The sequence below is a fragment of the Scleropages formosus genome, chromosome 12, assembly GCF_900964775.1.
Source record: "Scleropages formosus chromosome 12, fSclFor1.1, whole genome shotgun sequence".
NCBI lineage: Eukaryota > Metazoa > Chordata > Actinopteri > Osteoglossiformes > Osteoglossidae > Scleropages > Scleropages formosus.
Genome location: NC_041817.1, coordinates 7,743,772 through 7,760,810, shown reverse-complemented (window position 1 = coordinate 7,760,810; position 17,039 = coordinate 7,743,772). Strand labels below are relative to the sequence as shown.

General features: G+C 44.4%; 2 protein-coding genes across 2 annotated transcripts; both read right to left on the bottom strand.

The window, feature by feature from the left end:
- ckap2l (cytoskeleton associated protein 2-like) lies at window positions 1–5,619 on the bottom strand. Its single transcript, XM_018762397.2, has 9 exons — window positions 5,542–5,619; window positions 4,939–5,011; window positions 4,463–4,529; window positions 2,536–3,698; window positions 1,864–2,059; window positions 1,331–1,486; window positions 1,122–1,200; window positions 670–820; window positions 1–507 (listed from the first exon to the last, which is right to left on the bottom strand). Exons 1-9 carry the CDS (start codon window positions 5,579–5,581, stop codon window positions 255–257), a joined length of 2,178 nt encoding a protein of 725 aa, XP_018617913.1. The 5' UTR covers window positions 5,582–5,619; the 3' UTR covers window positions 1–254.
- A 1,574-nt stretch (window positions 5,620–7,193) lies between these two features.
- LOC108940319 (interleukin-1 beta-like) lies at window positions 7,194–9,649 on the bottom strand. The gene is made up of 5 exons (XM_029256901.1): window positions 9,614–9,649; window positions 8,885–9,074; window positions 8,474–8,647; window positions 7,586–7,722; window positions 7,194–7,421 (listed from the first exon to the last, which is right to left on the bottom strand). The coding sequence occupies exons 1-5, from the start codon at window positions 9,647–9,649 to the stop codon at window positions 7,194–7,196; spliced, it is 765 nt and encodes a 254-aa protein (XP_029112734.1).
- Between the last annotated feature and the right edge of the window lie 7,390 nt (window positions 9,650–17,039).

Here is a 17,039-nt window from a genome sequence, read left to right as displayed (position 1 = left end):
TTAGAGTTGGGATAGTGATGTTTTTCCGTTGACTGCTTTAGAGCGGGACTAAGCAATGCTCTTCAGATTACAGCTGTCGGGTATGGAACACGTGCTCCTGAGAGAGAAGGAAGGCGAGGAAATCTGTTCTGCATCCCCAGCCTTTGCAAAAGCAGCAGTTGCACAATGACCCATTTAGATGTTCAAGCCCAGTTATGCAGTTTGGAGCATGTTGATGGCCCTTGGAAAAGCAGCAGCATCTGTCCTATGTTATGTTACACAAACTGGAGCTGGACCTGATCCCCCAGGGCCTCATTCTCTCTGTAGATGTATACAGGCAAACAGCCCTCATCCTGCTCTTCAGCAAGCAGGTCCCTAAAGGAAGCCACACACGGGTCGTGCTCCTGCAAGGCGGTGGGGTAGCGTGGCGCAGACCGCTCGATTCGCACGGAGCGCCGAACTGGAGTGAAGAAGCGCAGCTCCTGGCCATCAAGATACTTGGACTCCTGCTGCTGGCTTCTCCTGCCCCTGGAACAGTTCCACAGAATTCAACGTGACCGATACCACGCAGCGTCTCAGATACACACCATCTGTAATTAGCACTGATTTTGAAGACTTTCTGCATAGCTGAAACAGCAGCTCTATCAGGTTGCACGACTGTGTGTGGAACCCGAGGGGTAGGCGACGTACCCAGGCGTGGCCGTTATCTTGTACTTCACAACAGATGAGCCCTCTTTCGTCCCACGGATCAGGACGCTCGTGGCTTTGGGTGTGGCAAGGTTAGTTTCCAATACCTCCCCAGCCTCAGCTTCCTCCTGAAGGTCCATTTGTCCCTTAGGTTCTAAGGAGATTTATATTTCATCCAAAGCAAAATCGTTAAGTTCACGGAAACATGTCAATACACATCTAGCAAATTAAATGAGTCATCGTAAACAAGTCTACGAACAAGTCAACTCTTATTTGATCATTTACCTGCAACTGGTCAAGTTGAGGAGTCATCGTAAACAAGCCTACGATAACTCCTCAACTTGACCAGTTCCAGGTAAATGATCAAATAAGAGTTCATTTCTTTTAAAACAAATATCTGATCTAGTAAAATGTGGAGACAAAGACATACAGCAGGTTTGCTAGAATAAGACAACCTTCTTCAGATGCCTTGGCTTGCACCTCTTCTTTCTTCTTAAGTATTTCAAACACTACAGCTCGCAGTTCGTCCACCGGCTGCGTGAAGAGGAAAAGCATACGCTCGGCTGTGTTCGTAACAAGAGGTACAGCATACGAGGATTTTCATGGTGACGGTGAAACCAGACACCTGGCACTCCTGTGCAGGCATACCGACGCTGTACTCTACCTCAAGGACGGCTTGCACAGCCTGCTCAAAGAGAGGAAGAACTTCTAGGTTCCCTGCCCTCTCCATGATCCGGGCCTGGCAGATCCAATACTTGGCAAACTTCTGTGCTACTGGTAGGCGAGACAGCAGCGCAGTCACCTGCTCAGTGGGACAGCCCTAAGGAAAGCATGCAGAAGACTTAGTGCACACACGTTCGGACATTCATGCTTTATCTGGGTGGAGATGGAGGAGCAGGTCTCGGGACTTGGGACCAGCAATCTGTATATAATCCGAAGGCACTCAGCATGGCAGAACGCATCTGTTCAACTGCAACTCATGCTCATGATCCTCTACTGAAGAACCCTGATTTACATACATTTGCCAGCAAAGCAAACATGTTTTCTTAAAGCAAATAACGGCATTACTGGAGCAGATTTAAACTAGGGACCAGTATTAGCAAAATCTGTACTCAGAGGTAGCTGTGTGCAAATCTGCAAAACTGTGTACTCTGGGAAACTTCAAACCAGCAAAAAGGGTAGGAGAAATAGCCGTACCTCCTGCAACAGCTTCATACAGTCAGTCAGCGCACTATCGATGGTGCACACAAGGTGTTGTGCTTCGTCCTCTGCTTCCATGGTGCTCCAGTAGTGCTGAGGGACCGTGGGTGCCTTCTTCAGGCTTGGCCTGATGGGCATGGGCGGCCGCTTGTAGGAAATACCCTTTGCCTCCCGCCATTCCTGGAGCTTCTTCCTGCAGAAAAGATGCCGCGCCATGAACGAGCGGTGGGGAATGTCATTCTGACAGCTGCATTACCATTGTTACTGCGCATGTTGTGTTTGCTTAAGATCTTCATGAAAGCGAGGACACAGAAGTGGTTTACAACTACCCTCTCCCACAAATCTTCTGCACAACAATCACATGGAGAACATGCAAACTTCATACTGTGAGCTGGATTCAAACCTGCTCTACTTGTTGCACCAGTGGCTTCACCGTTACTTTCATCAAAATTCATCAACGGTGACTCAACCTTTTTCACAATGCTACCTACCTGCACCCTCGGGGCAGAATTCTGGTTACGCAGTTATGTTAAAGTAGTACACCACAACCTGCACACTGTTGTACTGCATCGAGAAACCAGTCAAACATCCAGTAACATTTAAAAATCAAACTATGTACATTATAACCATCGCTATAAGAATCTGTATAAAAGCAATGAATAGACTTACAGTCTCTCCTCCTGTGCTGTGATTGATTTCTGTTGGTCATTTCTGGGGGCTGTGGTAAAACCTCCTTGATCAGTTTGACTCTGAACAGCGGGGGTCTTTAGAACTGCTGGCCCCTTAAGCTGCCTGGTGCGTAAAGTGGAAGGCTGAGCTGCTTCTGTGGTTTTATTTCTCATCCGAGTTGTTTTCAGGACCTTGCTATCAGTTTCTGGTCCATTGACCCTGGACGCAGCCTGCCGGGATGTCTCCTTGTCCATCTTAGAGATTGCCTGAAGCATCACTTTGTGCAGTGCCGAGCCCCGCGCTCTGGAAGGAGCCTGGTCCTTGGCACGCTGTGGTCCTGTTGCTCGGTGGCCGGTCCTGGGCCGAGGGACCGTGTCACGGTTCCTTGGCGGTGCAGGATTTGCTGCATTTTTCCGCTGAGGTCTGATCAGCAGTGGCTCAGATGAAGCATCCTTGGAGCCACTAGGATCACTGGCTCCTTTACAGTGAGCTCTACAATGTCTGCTGGCAACAAGCTTGACACTCGACGTAGTATTCGTAGGGCTTCGCTGCCTCACCGGTGGATTGACCTTCATTTGGCAGGTACCAGGCAGCAATTTAGATGAAACGGAAGCAAGGTCCGACTTACTTCGCATCGTGCTTGAAGGTTGGAGATTAGCCATGGAAGGAGCTGCTGCAGCTGCCAGGGCTTTAGAGGGGACAGTTCCGATAGACGCAGTCTTTCTGAGGTTTGGTCTCACACACGTAGCTGTTCTGACCGGCAAATCGGCTGCGACGAACGTCTTTGAGCGCACCGTCCCAGCATTGTGGATTCTTCGATCCAGGAGGACAGTGCCGGGCCGGGAGCCGGCGGGGCCCACCGCACCGGGTCGCCTTAATTCCACAGGGGCAATACAAGAACGTGAGCCAGAAGGACCACCTGCTCTGGGATGCGAACCAGAAGGTCCAGCTTTGTCACGACAAATTTTGGCCATGGAGGCAGATGTGCAGGAGCGTGTGGTGCGAACCATCGTAGTGGAATGCACAGTGGCATTGTGGGTAATGCAGGTGGGGCCTCTGGTTTGGAGTGGTGCTCTGGCTGTAACACCTGGAACCTGGGTTTTGTTCTCCCTCCATCTCTGGGTGGGTGGATCTGTCTTCTGGTTCTCCTTCCCCCTGGCAGCCTAAAACCCACAAAGATACAATAAGACCATTACATGCATACATTTTTGATACCTTTTGACACCAGACAGCAGGAGAGCATAACTATTCATATCTGTCCCATATTTGCTAGCATTAGCTGTGCACACAATTCTTGAGTCCTTGAATAAACCGAGCTTCACGCAGAGTTATTTCTTGATGCGACAAACTAGTTTTCCACTGAAATACAGATTGGAGGTAGGAAAAGACTGCTATGCTCTTCCACATCTGCCCGCCTGGTGGTCCCATGCACAAAAGGTAAAGCACGGAGGTTTTCAGTTCTGGCTCTGTTGTGGTGGAATGAACTCCCCCTCTCACTCAGAACTGCTGAATCTCTGTTGACATTTACAAAGGGTTTTAAAACTCACCTCTCGCAGACTCACTTTGGCCACGATCTCTTAAGTTTATGTAGTGTGTAAATGTTCATGCTCTATAACTTTAAGATCGTGCCCGGATAAACCTTTACGTGGCTACTCCTCTAATGTAAATGTTCGTATGTCGATCGAAAAAAATTACTAGTAAGGTGATCAGGAATCGTGAATATTCAAATAAAGTTTTATGCAGCCACTGGTGTGATGGACATTGGTGCATTTGGCAGAAATTAACTGTACTTTACATTCATGAGTCTCGATCTGTGTCTGTTAATCATGTAATGAACACATTGTATTTTCTAAGAGATGTATGTTGCTTTGGAGAAAAGCTTCTGCTAAATGAATCAATGCAAATGCAAATAAAAGTTATTACTTACACACGGAGCTTTCACAAAGGTTTCTGTGAGCTTTTTAGGCTTCGCGGGCTTCTCCTGAAGGTATGGTCTGAAAAGACGCAACATACATAGAAACTTTCGTTCAACGTTTCACCAAAGCGAAAAACGTATGTTTATACAACTCAAACAACTATCTTAAAATGTTAAGTGTTCCACGCCCCATACATATTCCGCTTTCCATTACAACATTTATTCATTAATAATACTGTTGCTGTTTGAAGTGTCAGGAGGTGCGGTGGCGCAGTGGCGCAGTGGGTTAGACCACAGTCCTGCTTTCCGGTGGGTCTGGTGTTCGAGTCCCGCTTGGGGTGCCTTGCGATGGACTGGCGTCCCGTCCTGGGTGTGTCCCCTCCTCCTCCGGCCTTACGCCCTGTGTTACCGGGTAGGCTCCGGTTCCCCGCGACCCCATATGGGACAAGCGGTTCTGAAAATGTGTGTGTTTGAAGTGTCCACCTTACTTTGGATTAGGAGCCCTTAGGCTAAGCTTTCCCTTTTCCACCAAGTACTCCATCAGCTTCTGCTTGCGAAGTTCTGTAAACCAGACAAGAAATGTTTCCATTATTTCACACTGGACATTAGACTTGACTTTAGTGATGACTTCAAGAACAGATGTGTGTGTATTACTGCCAGGGTTCTCCAGGACCCCCCTCAGCACCCAAAACATCACTGATCATCTGTACACTCTCTACATCTATTACTATATTTTACATTGGTGTAAGTGTCCTACTGCGAAGATGGGAGAACTGTATTTCAGTAACTTAGTGAATCAGCAGAAACGGACCCTAATAGATACGGCAACATACTGTACAACATCAACTGCCAGCACACAGTGTACAAACATGTACTATAATTCAGCACCACATTTGACACCACAATGACAGACATGTCTTGGTTCAAAGAGAAAGCAGAGCGGACGGAGCGGTGATCGGACAGTCAGGCAGTGCACTGTGTTTCAATAGACACCACTACAGTGCATTGAATAAATGAATTCTTTGTCATTCTTCACTGTGGTGGAAATTAAACTAACTGTGCGACCCCGCCCCCGAAGGCTGCAGAAATACCTTGTTTTGAAAGAGTGAGCGCAGCGCCGCCTGAATCCATCGCGGACACAACACGCAGGAAACTGATGTTACGTACATACAAAGTGAACCAAGCGCTTACGCAGATTAATCAATAACATCGCACTTCCGCGGAGGCTCTATGTGTCTTCAAGACCACCTGCGCACCGCGGCGGAACCGCGGTCAAACCCGTTCCTCGCGTGCCGCGGTCCTCCAGCCTCCGCTCATTCGCTCGTTCGAATATTTGAACAGACCAATAAAACGGCACGACGCCCATTGCGTCACTACGCACTCGAGCTTGTCACAAGAAGCGCGCGCATTCGTTTGAATGTTTCATTGTTGTGTACAGTATACGGCACGTACGTGTACAAAGAACTTTGCAAACGTTTCTAAATACAAGACGAATTCGGCTCATGTTTTAAATTAAACTATCGAAAAAACGGCCTTGTGTGCTTATCTGGGCCACAGTGGTAGGACTACTTACAGTTGGTCCAATTGCTCCTACTACTGTATTCTTTCAAAATAAATGCAAAAGTCAAGACTGTTTTCACACTAATTTTTCCGCCTTATCCGCTTTTCAAATCAAAAGTACCCAATTTACTAGAATCAGAAGCATCAGATTTAAAAGGCTACAATATGAGCTGAAACATGAAATATAATTTAGAACTTGCGATTAATTTCAATTAAGTGTACAGACTGCAAAAGCAAAGTACTGTCTGTAAATTCTATAAATAAACAGCAATATTAAATGCATCTGAACGGTACTGTTTTAAAATAGTATGTGATGGGTACATTTTATATTTACATTTATTCACTTAGCAGATGCTTTTTTCCAAAGCGACGTACATCTCAGCAAAGGTAAAAAATGTACTGTAATAATGACCTAAATAATGGTTAGTTAATTTTATACATTTATGCATTTTGTATATAATGAGATTTATGTTTCTGTGAGCATGTGCAAGGCCGAAATTTTGTAAGCCATCTTAACTGAAATGTTCCTGAAGAGCTTGACCTTGCAGCGGGTTTGGCCGGGGCCTGCTCTCGGGAGGGTCTCGGGTTCGAGTCCTGCTTGGGGTGTCCTGTCCTGGACATACCCCTCCGGCTTTGCGCCAGGTTAGGCGCTGGGTTGCCGCGACCCCAGTTGGGACAAGTGGTTTCAGACAGTGTATGTGTAAGTTTGAACTTAGCATTTGCTAATGCACACAGAGCCAGCTGGATGCCACGACTCATCTCGCAGGAATGGATGTGAACATCTGTTTTAATAGTTTCATGGGTTGCAGCTCCTCTACACACACCTGATGCAGGTTACAATCAATCAAATGAATCCGGTAAAAAGATACGCAAAGCTGAAGTCACATAGTGATTGGTGAGTATTATTGTTCTAAGGAATCGTGAAAATCGGACGGAAGAAAAAAAAAAAAACAAGAAACAGGTACTCTTAAATTAACAGAATTCCAAGTCTCAGAATAAATAAATAAATTAATTAATCCAATATAGAAATAAATAGACAAATAAATAAATAGTCAATTAGAATTACTCGAAAAATAAATAAATAGTCAATTAGAATTAATCAATCAATAAATAAATAAATAGTCAATTAGAATTAACATTTAAAATAGATGTGACTGTACAGCACTTCTGTACTGCTGTACTTCTACTGCACAATCTGATGAAGCGTAAAGTAAATGAGGTTGCCGGGTGTTGGAGTCTTGCACATTTCCGCGGGCTTTTTTTCATCCGAAGCAGTGCAGATGAACGAGTCACGGAACATAACTGACTCAAACGTGGTCATGGAGAGGCCGTGGTTTTTCTTCAGGAACAGGAAGTGCATCATGTCGTCCCCCTCCTTGATGGTTTTCAGCTTCTCGATGTCTTGAACCTCCTGAGAGCACAGATGTACAAAAATGAGAACTAAAGTATCGAAACTGTTGTATTTATTATGTCTTATTGTGTCTACCACGTTATATTGCTGTTCTGCCTGTCTAATGAATTAAGTACTAAATAACTTAAGTCGCAAATTTCCATCCTTAGCAGAATATGCCTTACTTCCAGCTTCAGGATTGGCTTTTCTGATGTCCCACGGCAGCACAAGTAGAGATCAGTCCCTTCGATGCCCAGAATTGTAGGCTGGCCGGAATTGTTCGGCAGCGTGACGGACCTGTACACCGACAGGTTCAGTTGCACTAAAAAACAGAAAGAATCGGGGTCGTTGAGTGTTCATGAAACTGACCAGCAGTAGATGTGGCGATGAAGCAAGTGGACCTTGCATCCGTTCACCAGCATTCATTCATAGGGATGCTATATGCAATTTCAGAGTCAGAATCACTGTATGTATGAGCAGCCACAATGCCCTCTTTGTTGTAAATGCTAATCTCGTTGACACATAAAGTGTTATTTTAAAGTGTTGTCTTATGGAATGAGAAATTGATGGTCGGACGGAAGGATTTGCATATAAATGGTTGGTTTATCCTTTTTTAACTCTGTCGACAACTATATGGCTCAATTTCGCCTAACTTGCATCAGAACGCTCACCTGCCCTGGAACTCTGCTGCTTAATAATTATTTTATTTCTTATTTTACACTATTTATCAACATTTACAGAAGTAAATGCATGTTTCTATTTGTTAAATTTGCACAGAGACCGATACCGTGCATTAAAAAATGCAAATTTAACATGAATCTAAGAATGTGCTAAAATAATATTCTAGACCAGTCCATGTATCTGTACTGATACTAAGCTAAATATCTATGAAATTGCCTCGTAGTTTGCGTTCGATTTCTTGGAAAAGGTGGGAAGACACTTCAATTTCATTTTTTCTTTTTGTTTTTCAGTTTTTTTCCATTATCTCGGAAATGGCAAGAGCCGACATGGCTTAAATGGTGAAATCTCTGGAGTAACGCTCAGTCTTATCGGGTTCTGCCTGCGAAGCTCACCTTTTTCATGGACACTGCCTCCCTGCAATGTCACGGCCAGCAGCTCCTGCGTCTCCTTGAGGAGTATCAGACTCTTCTGGCGCTCATCACCGATGCTGTATTTGGCAGTGCCAGTGAGGATGTACTCAGCGACTTTTGTCTCGGTGCTTCTTGACACTGTCACCACTGCATTCTCTGAGGATGCAAACACAGGGAAAGAGGTGAGTGACTTCCTTATTGCACTCTCCGGTAGATACTAACTTTAAAGAGGCTTTCGAAGCAAGGTAGACGTTTCAGTGTAGAAAACGGTACCCAGGGTAACTGGCTTTCCCCGCTGTTAACGTCACTCGATAAAAGAGCCTATTATCATTTTAAGAGCTCTTTGAACCTCCAGCAGTGAGCAAAACAGATGTACCACAGTAATTTGCCTACCTTCCACAATGTTCTCGATCATTATCCTCAGCAAGTCATCGTCTGTGAACTCGGTGCCCCGTGTCTTGTCTGTCAGACACTGCATATCATCGATGAAGCTGGCAATTTGCTCGTTGCTCGAGAACGGGATGATGCCCAGCTGGACGTCTGCTTGGAGCTCACTGCCGTAGGTGTCATCCCTGCCTCCCTTCTGCACAAGCATAGACAGGAGGAAATAATGAGGGGCTCTGCCGAGGGCCCGACACCCTTTCCCATGACTATATTACTTTGGAAAAGGTGCAACTGCAGCGTTTTGTCATCACTTCATCAACAGGACCCATTTAATGGATTTCTAAAATATTTCAGAGCATTATTTGCAGCTTCAGTGAATAACACACACACACACACACATTGTCTGAAGCAGCTTGTCCCAAGCAGAGTCGCGGCGAGCCGGAGCCTAACCCGGAAACACAGGGCACAAGGCTGAAGAGGGAGGGGACGCACCCAGGACGGGACGCCAGTCCATCACCAGGCACCCCGAGCAGGATTCGGACCCCAGACCCACCAGAGAGCAGGACCCGGTCCAACCCGCTGCGCCGCTGCACCCCCTTCTCGGTTAATAACATGCTTTTTTTATTTTATTTTTAATGTTTCAATTGTGTCTATGCAACATGTGTTCAAGTATGGATTTCTAGATAGAGACCTAAATATCAGTAATACAAAAAATCCTGATAACATTAAATATATTACCTGCACCAATGCATGGTCACCTTCCTCATAGCCCATGTTTTCCAAGCTGTTAATGCTATAGGAAGGAAAGCGTAGGTTTGTTAATGTCTGTAGGAATAACATTTTCGAAATCAGGAACAACCGTAGACGCAGTATTTCCAGCATTTGCTGCACAACTAGTAGTAGGTATTCAATGCATTTCAAAATAACCGCAATACAAATCTAAAACTGTAACTTTACAGTAGTCAACAAAACTGCGCTAATTAAATAAATGATTTTTAAACGATAACTGCGCAGTACAGAAAACAACTTGCATCTTACCTCTTGAATAGGCTGAAACTTCCGTCACACATTTCTCCTTGAAAAAATTAAAAAGGAGACAATCTCAATCTGTGCAATGAATTCCCACCTTTTCAAAGATTCAGTCAATCAAATGTGTTTAAAAATAGCAAAATGTATAAGTGTATTTTTATGCAATGCATGTCACATACAACTGAAAAACTATATCAGTCTCTTAAGAATAAAGAAAATAGAAATAAAAGACATGAAACAACACGGACAAGTACCTGTTAGAGCTGGTGTAGCTTTTCCAAAGCTGCTTGACTGTTGTCCTGGTTGCTTCTGTCTGAAAGAGAGGGACAGCAGAGCTTATATATCAAGAGCAGCTCATACAAAACCCCCCTGGTGGAAATGGGAAGGAAAGGACTAAACGCTTTGGCAGGATGCCCGTGGGCTGCAATTTGGGAAGGTCAAAGCCTGGGACAAACCAGAAATGTTCTGGAAACAGCAGAAATTCCACCAGTATTGTAATGTTTACCAAAAAAAGAAATCAAGAAAGCAAAAATGTATATACAGTTTACATATTTCATATCCATGTTATAAAATACATATTTCCTCTGCAAGGATTTAGTAGTTTTGGGATAGATTTAGCTTTTTCAGATTTGATAAAATAAGAAATGTTAGGGAATTGACCAGGTGTGAGAAATGCCAGTGGATGTGGATTTGTATTGTTTTTTACTTACATTTTATTATAACTCAGACAAATACAAATTAATATGTAAACAATTATCCAAAAGAAAACTGGATGACCAGTTCTGGGTCGCAGTGCTCCGGAGCCTCTCTACTTGGCGCACACTTCACTGTACTGTATTCTACAATCAAGGTTCAGCTACTGACTGTCATAGGCAGGTTGTAGAAGACTTGAGAATTTAAAAGTTTTAGGCACTTGGTTGGGGAAAAAGCTGTAAAGTGAGAATGCTTACAAAAATAATGCTCTCAATTGATAAACTTCCTACAAAGCTTAGTAAACATCCATCGTCAACGGGGTCGCGGCGGGTTTGGCTGGGTCCTGGTCTCTGGCGGGTCTGGGGTTCAAGTCCTGCCTGGGGTGCCCTGCAATGGACTGGCGTCCCGTCCTGGGTGTGATCCCTCGCCTTCCAGCTTTGCGCCCTGTGTTGCTGGGTTAGGCTCCGGTTCACCGCAACCCCGCTCAGGACAAATGGTCTCAACCAGTGTGTGCGTGTATGCTTTCTTTCTTTAATGACATACATTTTTGCAAAAGCAGTGCTTGTAAATCTAAAATATGCTCTTTCCCATTGACACTAATGCAGAAGACATTAAATAACCGTCTAAAACAAGTATTTTTGTGAAACATCTAAGTGCCTAAGACTTTTGCACAGTACTGCATGTCGCAGACAAATAGTGTGAATTTAAATTGTCTTGGGATACACCAGGTAACGTTGTCCAGGTCATACTGTGTGTTTCAGGTGGAATCTGGATGTAATCAGAGCTCCCAGTCACTACAACTGCTATTCAGTTTTACTGCATGTTTTCCCGCAGGCTTGGCAGTTTAAAGCGCTGCGGTATTTGGAGGTGTGGTAGGAGCAGAGATTTTTCAACCGGATGCCCTTCCGGATGTGAGCCCTCACCATCTTGCCTGGGGCTTCGCACCAGTACTGACTGAACCCAACACTGGACAAATGATTATTGAATGAATGAATTAATGAAGGGGGTGCAGTGGCGCAGTGGGTTGGGCCAGGTCCTACTCTCCAGTGGGTCTGGGGTTCGAGTCCCGCTTGGGGTACCTTGTGACGGACTGGCGTCCCGTCCTGGGTGTGTCCCCTCCCCCTCCGGCCTTACGCCCTGTGTTGCCGGGTAGGCTCCGTGACCCCGTATGGGACGAGCGGTTCTGAAAATGTGTGTGTGTGAATTAATGAATGAATGAAACTTACAAGCAAGAAGTAATCAATTTATTATTTCAACACACACACACATTTTCAGGACCACTCGTCCCATACGGGGTCACGGGGAACCGGAGCCTACCCGGTAACACAGGGCGTAAGGCCAGAGGGAGAGGGGACACACCCAGGACGGGACGCCAGTCCGTCACAAGGCACCCCAAGCGGGACTTGAACCCCAGACCTACCGGAGAGCAGGACTGTGGTCCAACCCACTGCGGCACCGCACCCCCTTCTATTATTTCAACATTGCAAAATATTTTGGTGCTTTTTTATGCATAAATTACATTTTATTTTGCTTCTCTATTTAATTTTATATGACATTTTTCTTCCAGGAAGCAAACATTTTACCCCATCAGTAATACTTAATCTCCTCACAACAGGATTTCACCTAATGGGATGATTTCATAGAGCACATTAACCCCGTTAACCCTATTATGTGAGGAATCACTGCAACTTGCTGGACTTGTCAGAAGCTACTTTTGTGCTTTCAAGAAGAAACTGGACATTGTTCCAGAGCACTGGGGTTGCTGCTGCTATACACCTGAGCAAAGTGTTTCTCTTGCGTTCCCTTAGTGCAGCGCTTCCCAAGGTGGGACAGAAAAAGTAAACAGTCTCATTCACATGGGCCCCCATCTACGCCTAAATAAGACAAATACAGACTAATTTTCTTTCAACACGAGCAGTTCCATCCTTCACATTTAATGCTATGGTTTGTTACTGAAAATTAGTGTTACAGTTTTTTCATTTTTAGTATTTGAATTAACTACTACTTCTGTTAAATTTATTTGTATTATATATACTATTGGGGGTGCGCGGTGGCGCAGTGGGTTGGACCGGGTCCTGCTCTCTGGGGGGTCTGGGGTTCGAGTCCCGCTTGGGGTGCCTTGTGACAGACTGGTGTCCTGTCCTGGGTGTGTCCCCTCCCCCTCTAGCCTTACGCCCTGTGTTGCCAGGTTAGGCTCTGGCTCCCTACGACCCTGAATGGGACAAGCGGTTCAGAAAATGTGTGTGTGTACTATTAATTTATATACATATATGTTATATTAATCAAGATAAAATAGTATTGTCACTGCCCTCAAGCTCTTTTTTGCCTGTGTTCCCTTGGATCATCGTCTTTCCCTTCCTACCTGCATTAGAGTACAATGATGTCAACCGGGTGTCTGTAGGACTGGAATGGGCCAGATATCACTTTCCTGTGAATATATTATTCAGCCTGATGAGTCTTGCAGCCCTCAAGGCAAAAAGAACCTGTTTATACCAGTTTTCACCCACCTTGAGTCAGATCAGGTGGTGAAGAGCGAAAAGAAATTGCAGAGGTCATTTTTATTGGTTCAAATTCCATTCCCTCTGATGTTGCAACCCTTCGACAAAGTAATACATCAGACTCTATGAGACAAAAAACACTGTTGTGTAGATGAGTCAAATTTCTAAGTTTTTCTGGGCAAAAAACAGTTGCAAGACAGCACGATGAAAAATATGGTGAATCAACCGCCATCCGCCTCTTACATCACAGCTCGCTTTTTCCTGTTTAACACAATGTGTGCATGTTTATTCCTGAAAAAGAAAGATTAACCTGTATCAGGCTGAGAACGTGGAATTAACATGTCTCTTTCAGTATGACTCAAGGGGAAGTGTTGGCACAGAGGGTAAAGCGAGTAGCGCTGCTGTCTTACGGCACCTGGGTGGTGCCAGAGGACATGGGTTTGATCCTCGCTCAGTCTGTGTGGAGTTTGCATGTTCTCCCTGTGTCTGTGTGGATTTCCTTTGGGTGCTCTGGTTTCCTCCCACACTCCAAAGACATGCTCTTCAGGTTTACCCATAGTGTGTGAGTGAGTGACAGAGAGAGTGTGTTCCACTGATGTATGGATGAGTGACCCATTGTAAGTAGTGTATCTAGCAGTGTAAGTCACCTTGGTGAGTAAGGTATGTGGTCTGGTAACACTACAGAGAGTTCATTGGAAGTTGCTTTGGAGAAAAGCATCTGCTAAATAAATGTAAAGCTAATGCCACACACCTCCTGCGCTGCTTGGTGGATGTGCAGTTGGAGCCATGTTCAGGGTGTGTGGAATCTGGATGATTCTCCCCATGTTTGCACCCTCCTGAGAAGCATGGGAAGACGGCACTAGCAAACTGCTTCTGTTTCAGCTTTGCCACAGAAACTACACAAGTGGTTTCTATGAGTGAACTGTGTGTATTACAGAAGAAATTATTAGGAATGTGATTATGAATTGCTGATATTCAGATAACCGTTACGCGGCTACTCCTGTGACGAACATTGGTTCATACGGTGAAAAGTAGCGAACTACTTAAGAATCACACGTCTGTATCTAAGTCTCTCGTTCTCCTAATGTGATGAACACATAGTCTTTTCTATGAGATGAACGTCGCTTTGGAGAAAAGCGTCTGCTAAATGAACACATGAAAATGAGTCAGGATTGACTCAATGGCCCGTACATTTGCTATGACCTAGTTGGACGTAATTGTGACTTAAAGATACTCAATAATTTCACTGGCTGTGTCAGGGCCATGTTTTTACAGTATTTTGTCACTTAAACACATTTCCATCAACAGCACTGCTGTCTCACAGCGCCTGGATGGTGCGAGAAAACGTGGGTTCGATTCCCGCTCAGTCTGTGTGGAGTTTGCATGCTCTCCCCGTGTCTGTGTGGATTTCCTCCGGGTGCTCTGGTTTCCTCCCACACTCCAAAGACATGCTGTTCAGGTTCCCCCATAGTGTGTGAGTGTCATGGAGTGAGTGTGTTTCACAGATGCATGGATGAGTGACCCATTGTAAGTAGTGTATCTAGCAGTGTAAATCACCTTGGTGAATAAGGTGTGTGGGCTGATAACACTACATAGTTTGTTGGAAGTTGCTTTGGAGAAAAGTGTCTGCTAAGTGAATAAATGTAAATGTAAACATACAGTGCTGCTGGAAAGTATGTGAACCCTCCTAGGATTGTCATTATTCTTGTATAAAATATTTAAATAAAATAAAATCTAAAAGCAAAATGAAAAATTCACTATGATTTACACACCTCATTCTTGGTTTAACCAATGCAACTTCGGATTAATTTGTTTTTGAACCTGCTCTACTTACATTTTTTCTACGACACACACGATTTCCCCTAAACCGACATCCTTAACTGGTCATTGCGCGCCTACTATTTCAGACGAGAAAGACTGCTTCCCATTAAATAGCAAGTCCGTGGTAAAACTAAGGGACACAAGGGGTTCATATACTTACAAGCAGCACTGTGCCATTTCCTTGAACACCTAAAAGTTTAATTGAAATCAAAAGTTAACTTAATATGTCTACAATTCAGTGCATAATACTTCAGTATAATGTATAACATTTTAACATGAAAGAACTTCTAAGATATTACTCTCCTCAAGATTTTGATTTTCGTTGAAATGTTATAGGTTGCATAGGCAGGGGGACTGGGAAAATATGGTGCAGGAAATGGTCCCAAGTGTCAGGCTGAGGATCAAGATATGGAACATTAAACTGTAAGAATCGATGAACTCGTAACATCCCCACTAAAGAGATTCTCTTGTATATGGCGTTAAAGTTCTTCATGTCATACATTTTCAACGGTATGGTCATAGTATCTCAGTTCATTATTTTTCTTTAATTTTTATCACTGTTATAAAAAAAAAAAAAAAAAAAAAAATCTCTGTTGCAGAATTGGTCTGCATTTCTGCAAAAATGTGATAGAAATAAGAGAATAGAAACTCATTGGTGGTGCAGGACCAGTTCTAATACATGTGTCTGATAGAATTTACTGTATGTAAAGATATTATAAGCTGATACAACATAAAAGCGTTATCGGTCCCGTCCCTGCGGCCAGTTTTGCTGTCCCTGTCACAAATGAAACGCGTAGTATTTAAGGTGAAACGCTTTTAAATACGTTCTCCGCTCCCTGCCCTCTATTACGTTACAACTTGCTCTCAATTCTCTACACTCTTCCTTGCTGCTGTGGTGCCTGATGCATAAGGGGGACACGTCTCATGCATATGAAGCAGAACACAGCACACTGAATAGGAGACAGAAAATGTAATTTAAAAAAAAACCAAAAAAAACATTCCAGTTGGTTTAAAAGAGACCTTACTGTTGCTTCAGATGAATAAAAGACAATAAAAGTTCTCCACCGTACCGATATCGTATCCACCACCGCATTCCCTGTCTCATACCCTGTGCTTCCAATATAAAGTAACAACGAGACCCTACTTTGCTCAAGTGATTGATGAAAATAAAACAAGTCTGACAACTTTTTATTCATTATAGCGTTATGTGATGTTTTTACGCAACCAAGCCCTTGAATAAGATGAGGGATTAAGCTGTTAAGCCTTTATTGATTGCGGCATAATGGTTGGACTTCCAGTTGTGCACATAAGCCGAGGTCCAAGTGTATATGATGTTTACAGCAGCTTGCATAAAGCTTCCTGTAACTTGGACATAACTCGTACGCGGTTGTGTTGCTTCCCAGGAGGGACGGGACAGAAGATGCGATGGCCAGTTTTGGAAAGGTTTGCGGTGATCTCCCCTGCACATTTTGTAGTCCTGGAATTGAAGAGGTCTTGAAATTTGGCCAGGTCATAGTCCACGACGCTCTCTTCTGAACAAACACAGCGCTGTTGTCTGGCCCCCCCCGATCCAGACATTTATGGAGAAAATGAGAATGGGCTGACTGTGCGATTGCCTTTTTTGAACTGTCTCAGTTAAAAGCCATACCGTCACACCAACCTTACACAAGCCATGGATAACACAAGCACTTGTAAAGCAAAGTCAAACCGAAAAGCATCATAAGACGCTTTCAAAGGTCTGTGGACCAAGCAGACACCGGTTGTGATGGGGGGGTCATGATGAGTAACTGATCAGACAATGCAAATATGCATGCCAGGCCGGTAGCGCTGCTGTCTCCCAGCTGTGGGTGGTGCGAGAGGACGTGGGTTCGATCCCCGCTCGGTCTGTGTAGGTTACCCCTGGGTGCTCTGGTTTCCTCCCACACTCCGAAGACATGGTTCAGGTTCACCCATAGTGCCTGAGTGACAGAGAGAGAGTGTGTGTGTGTTCCACTGATGTATGGATGAGTGGCCCAGTGTAAGTAGTGTATCTAGCAGTGTAAGTCACCGCGGTGAATAAGGCGTGTGGGCTGATAACACTACAGTGTTCTTTGGAAGTCGCTTTAGAGAAAAGCATCTGCTAA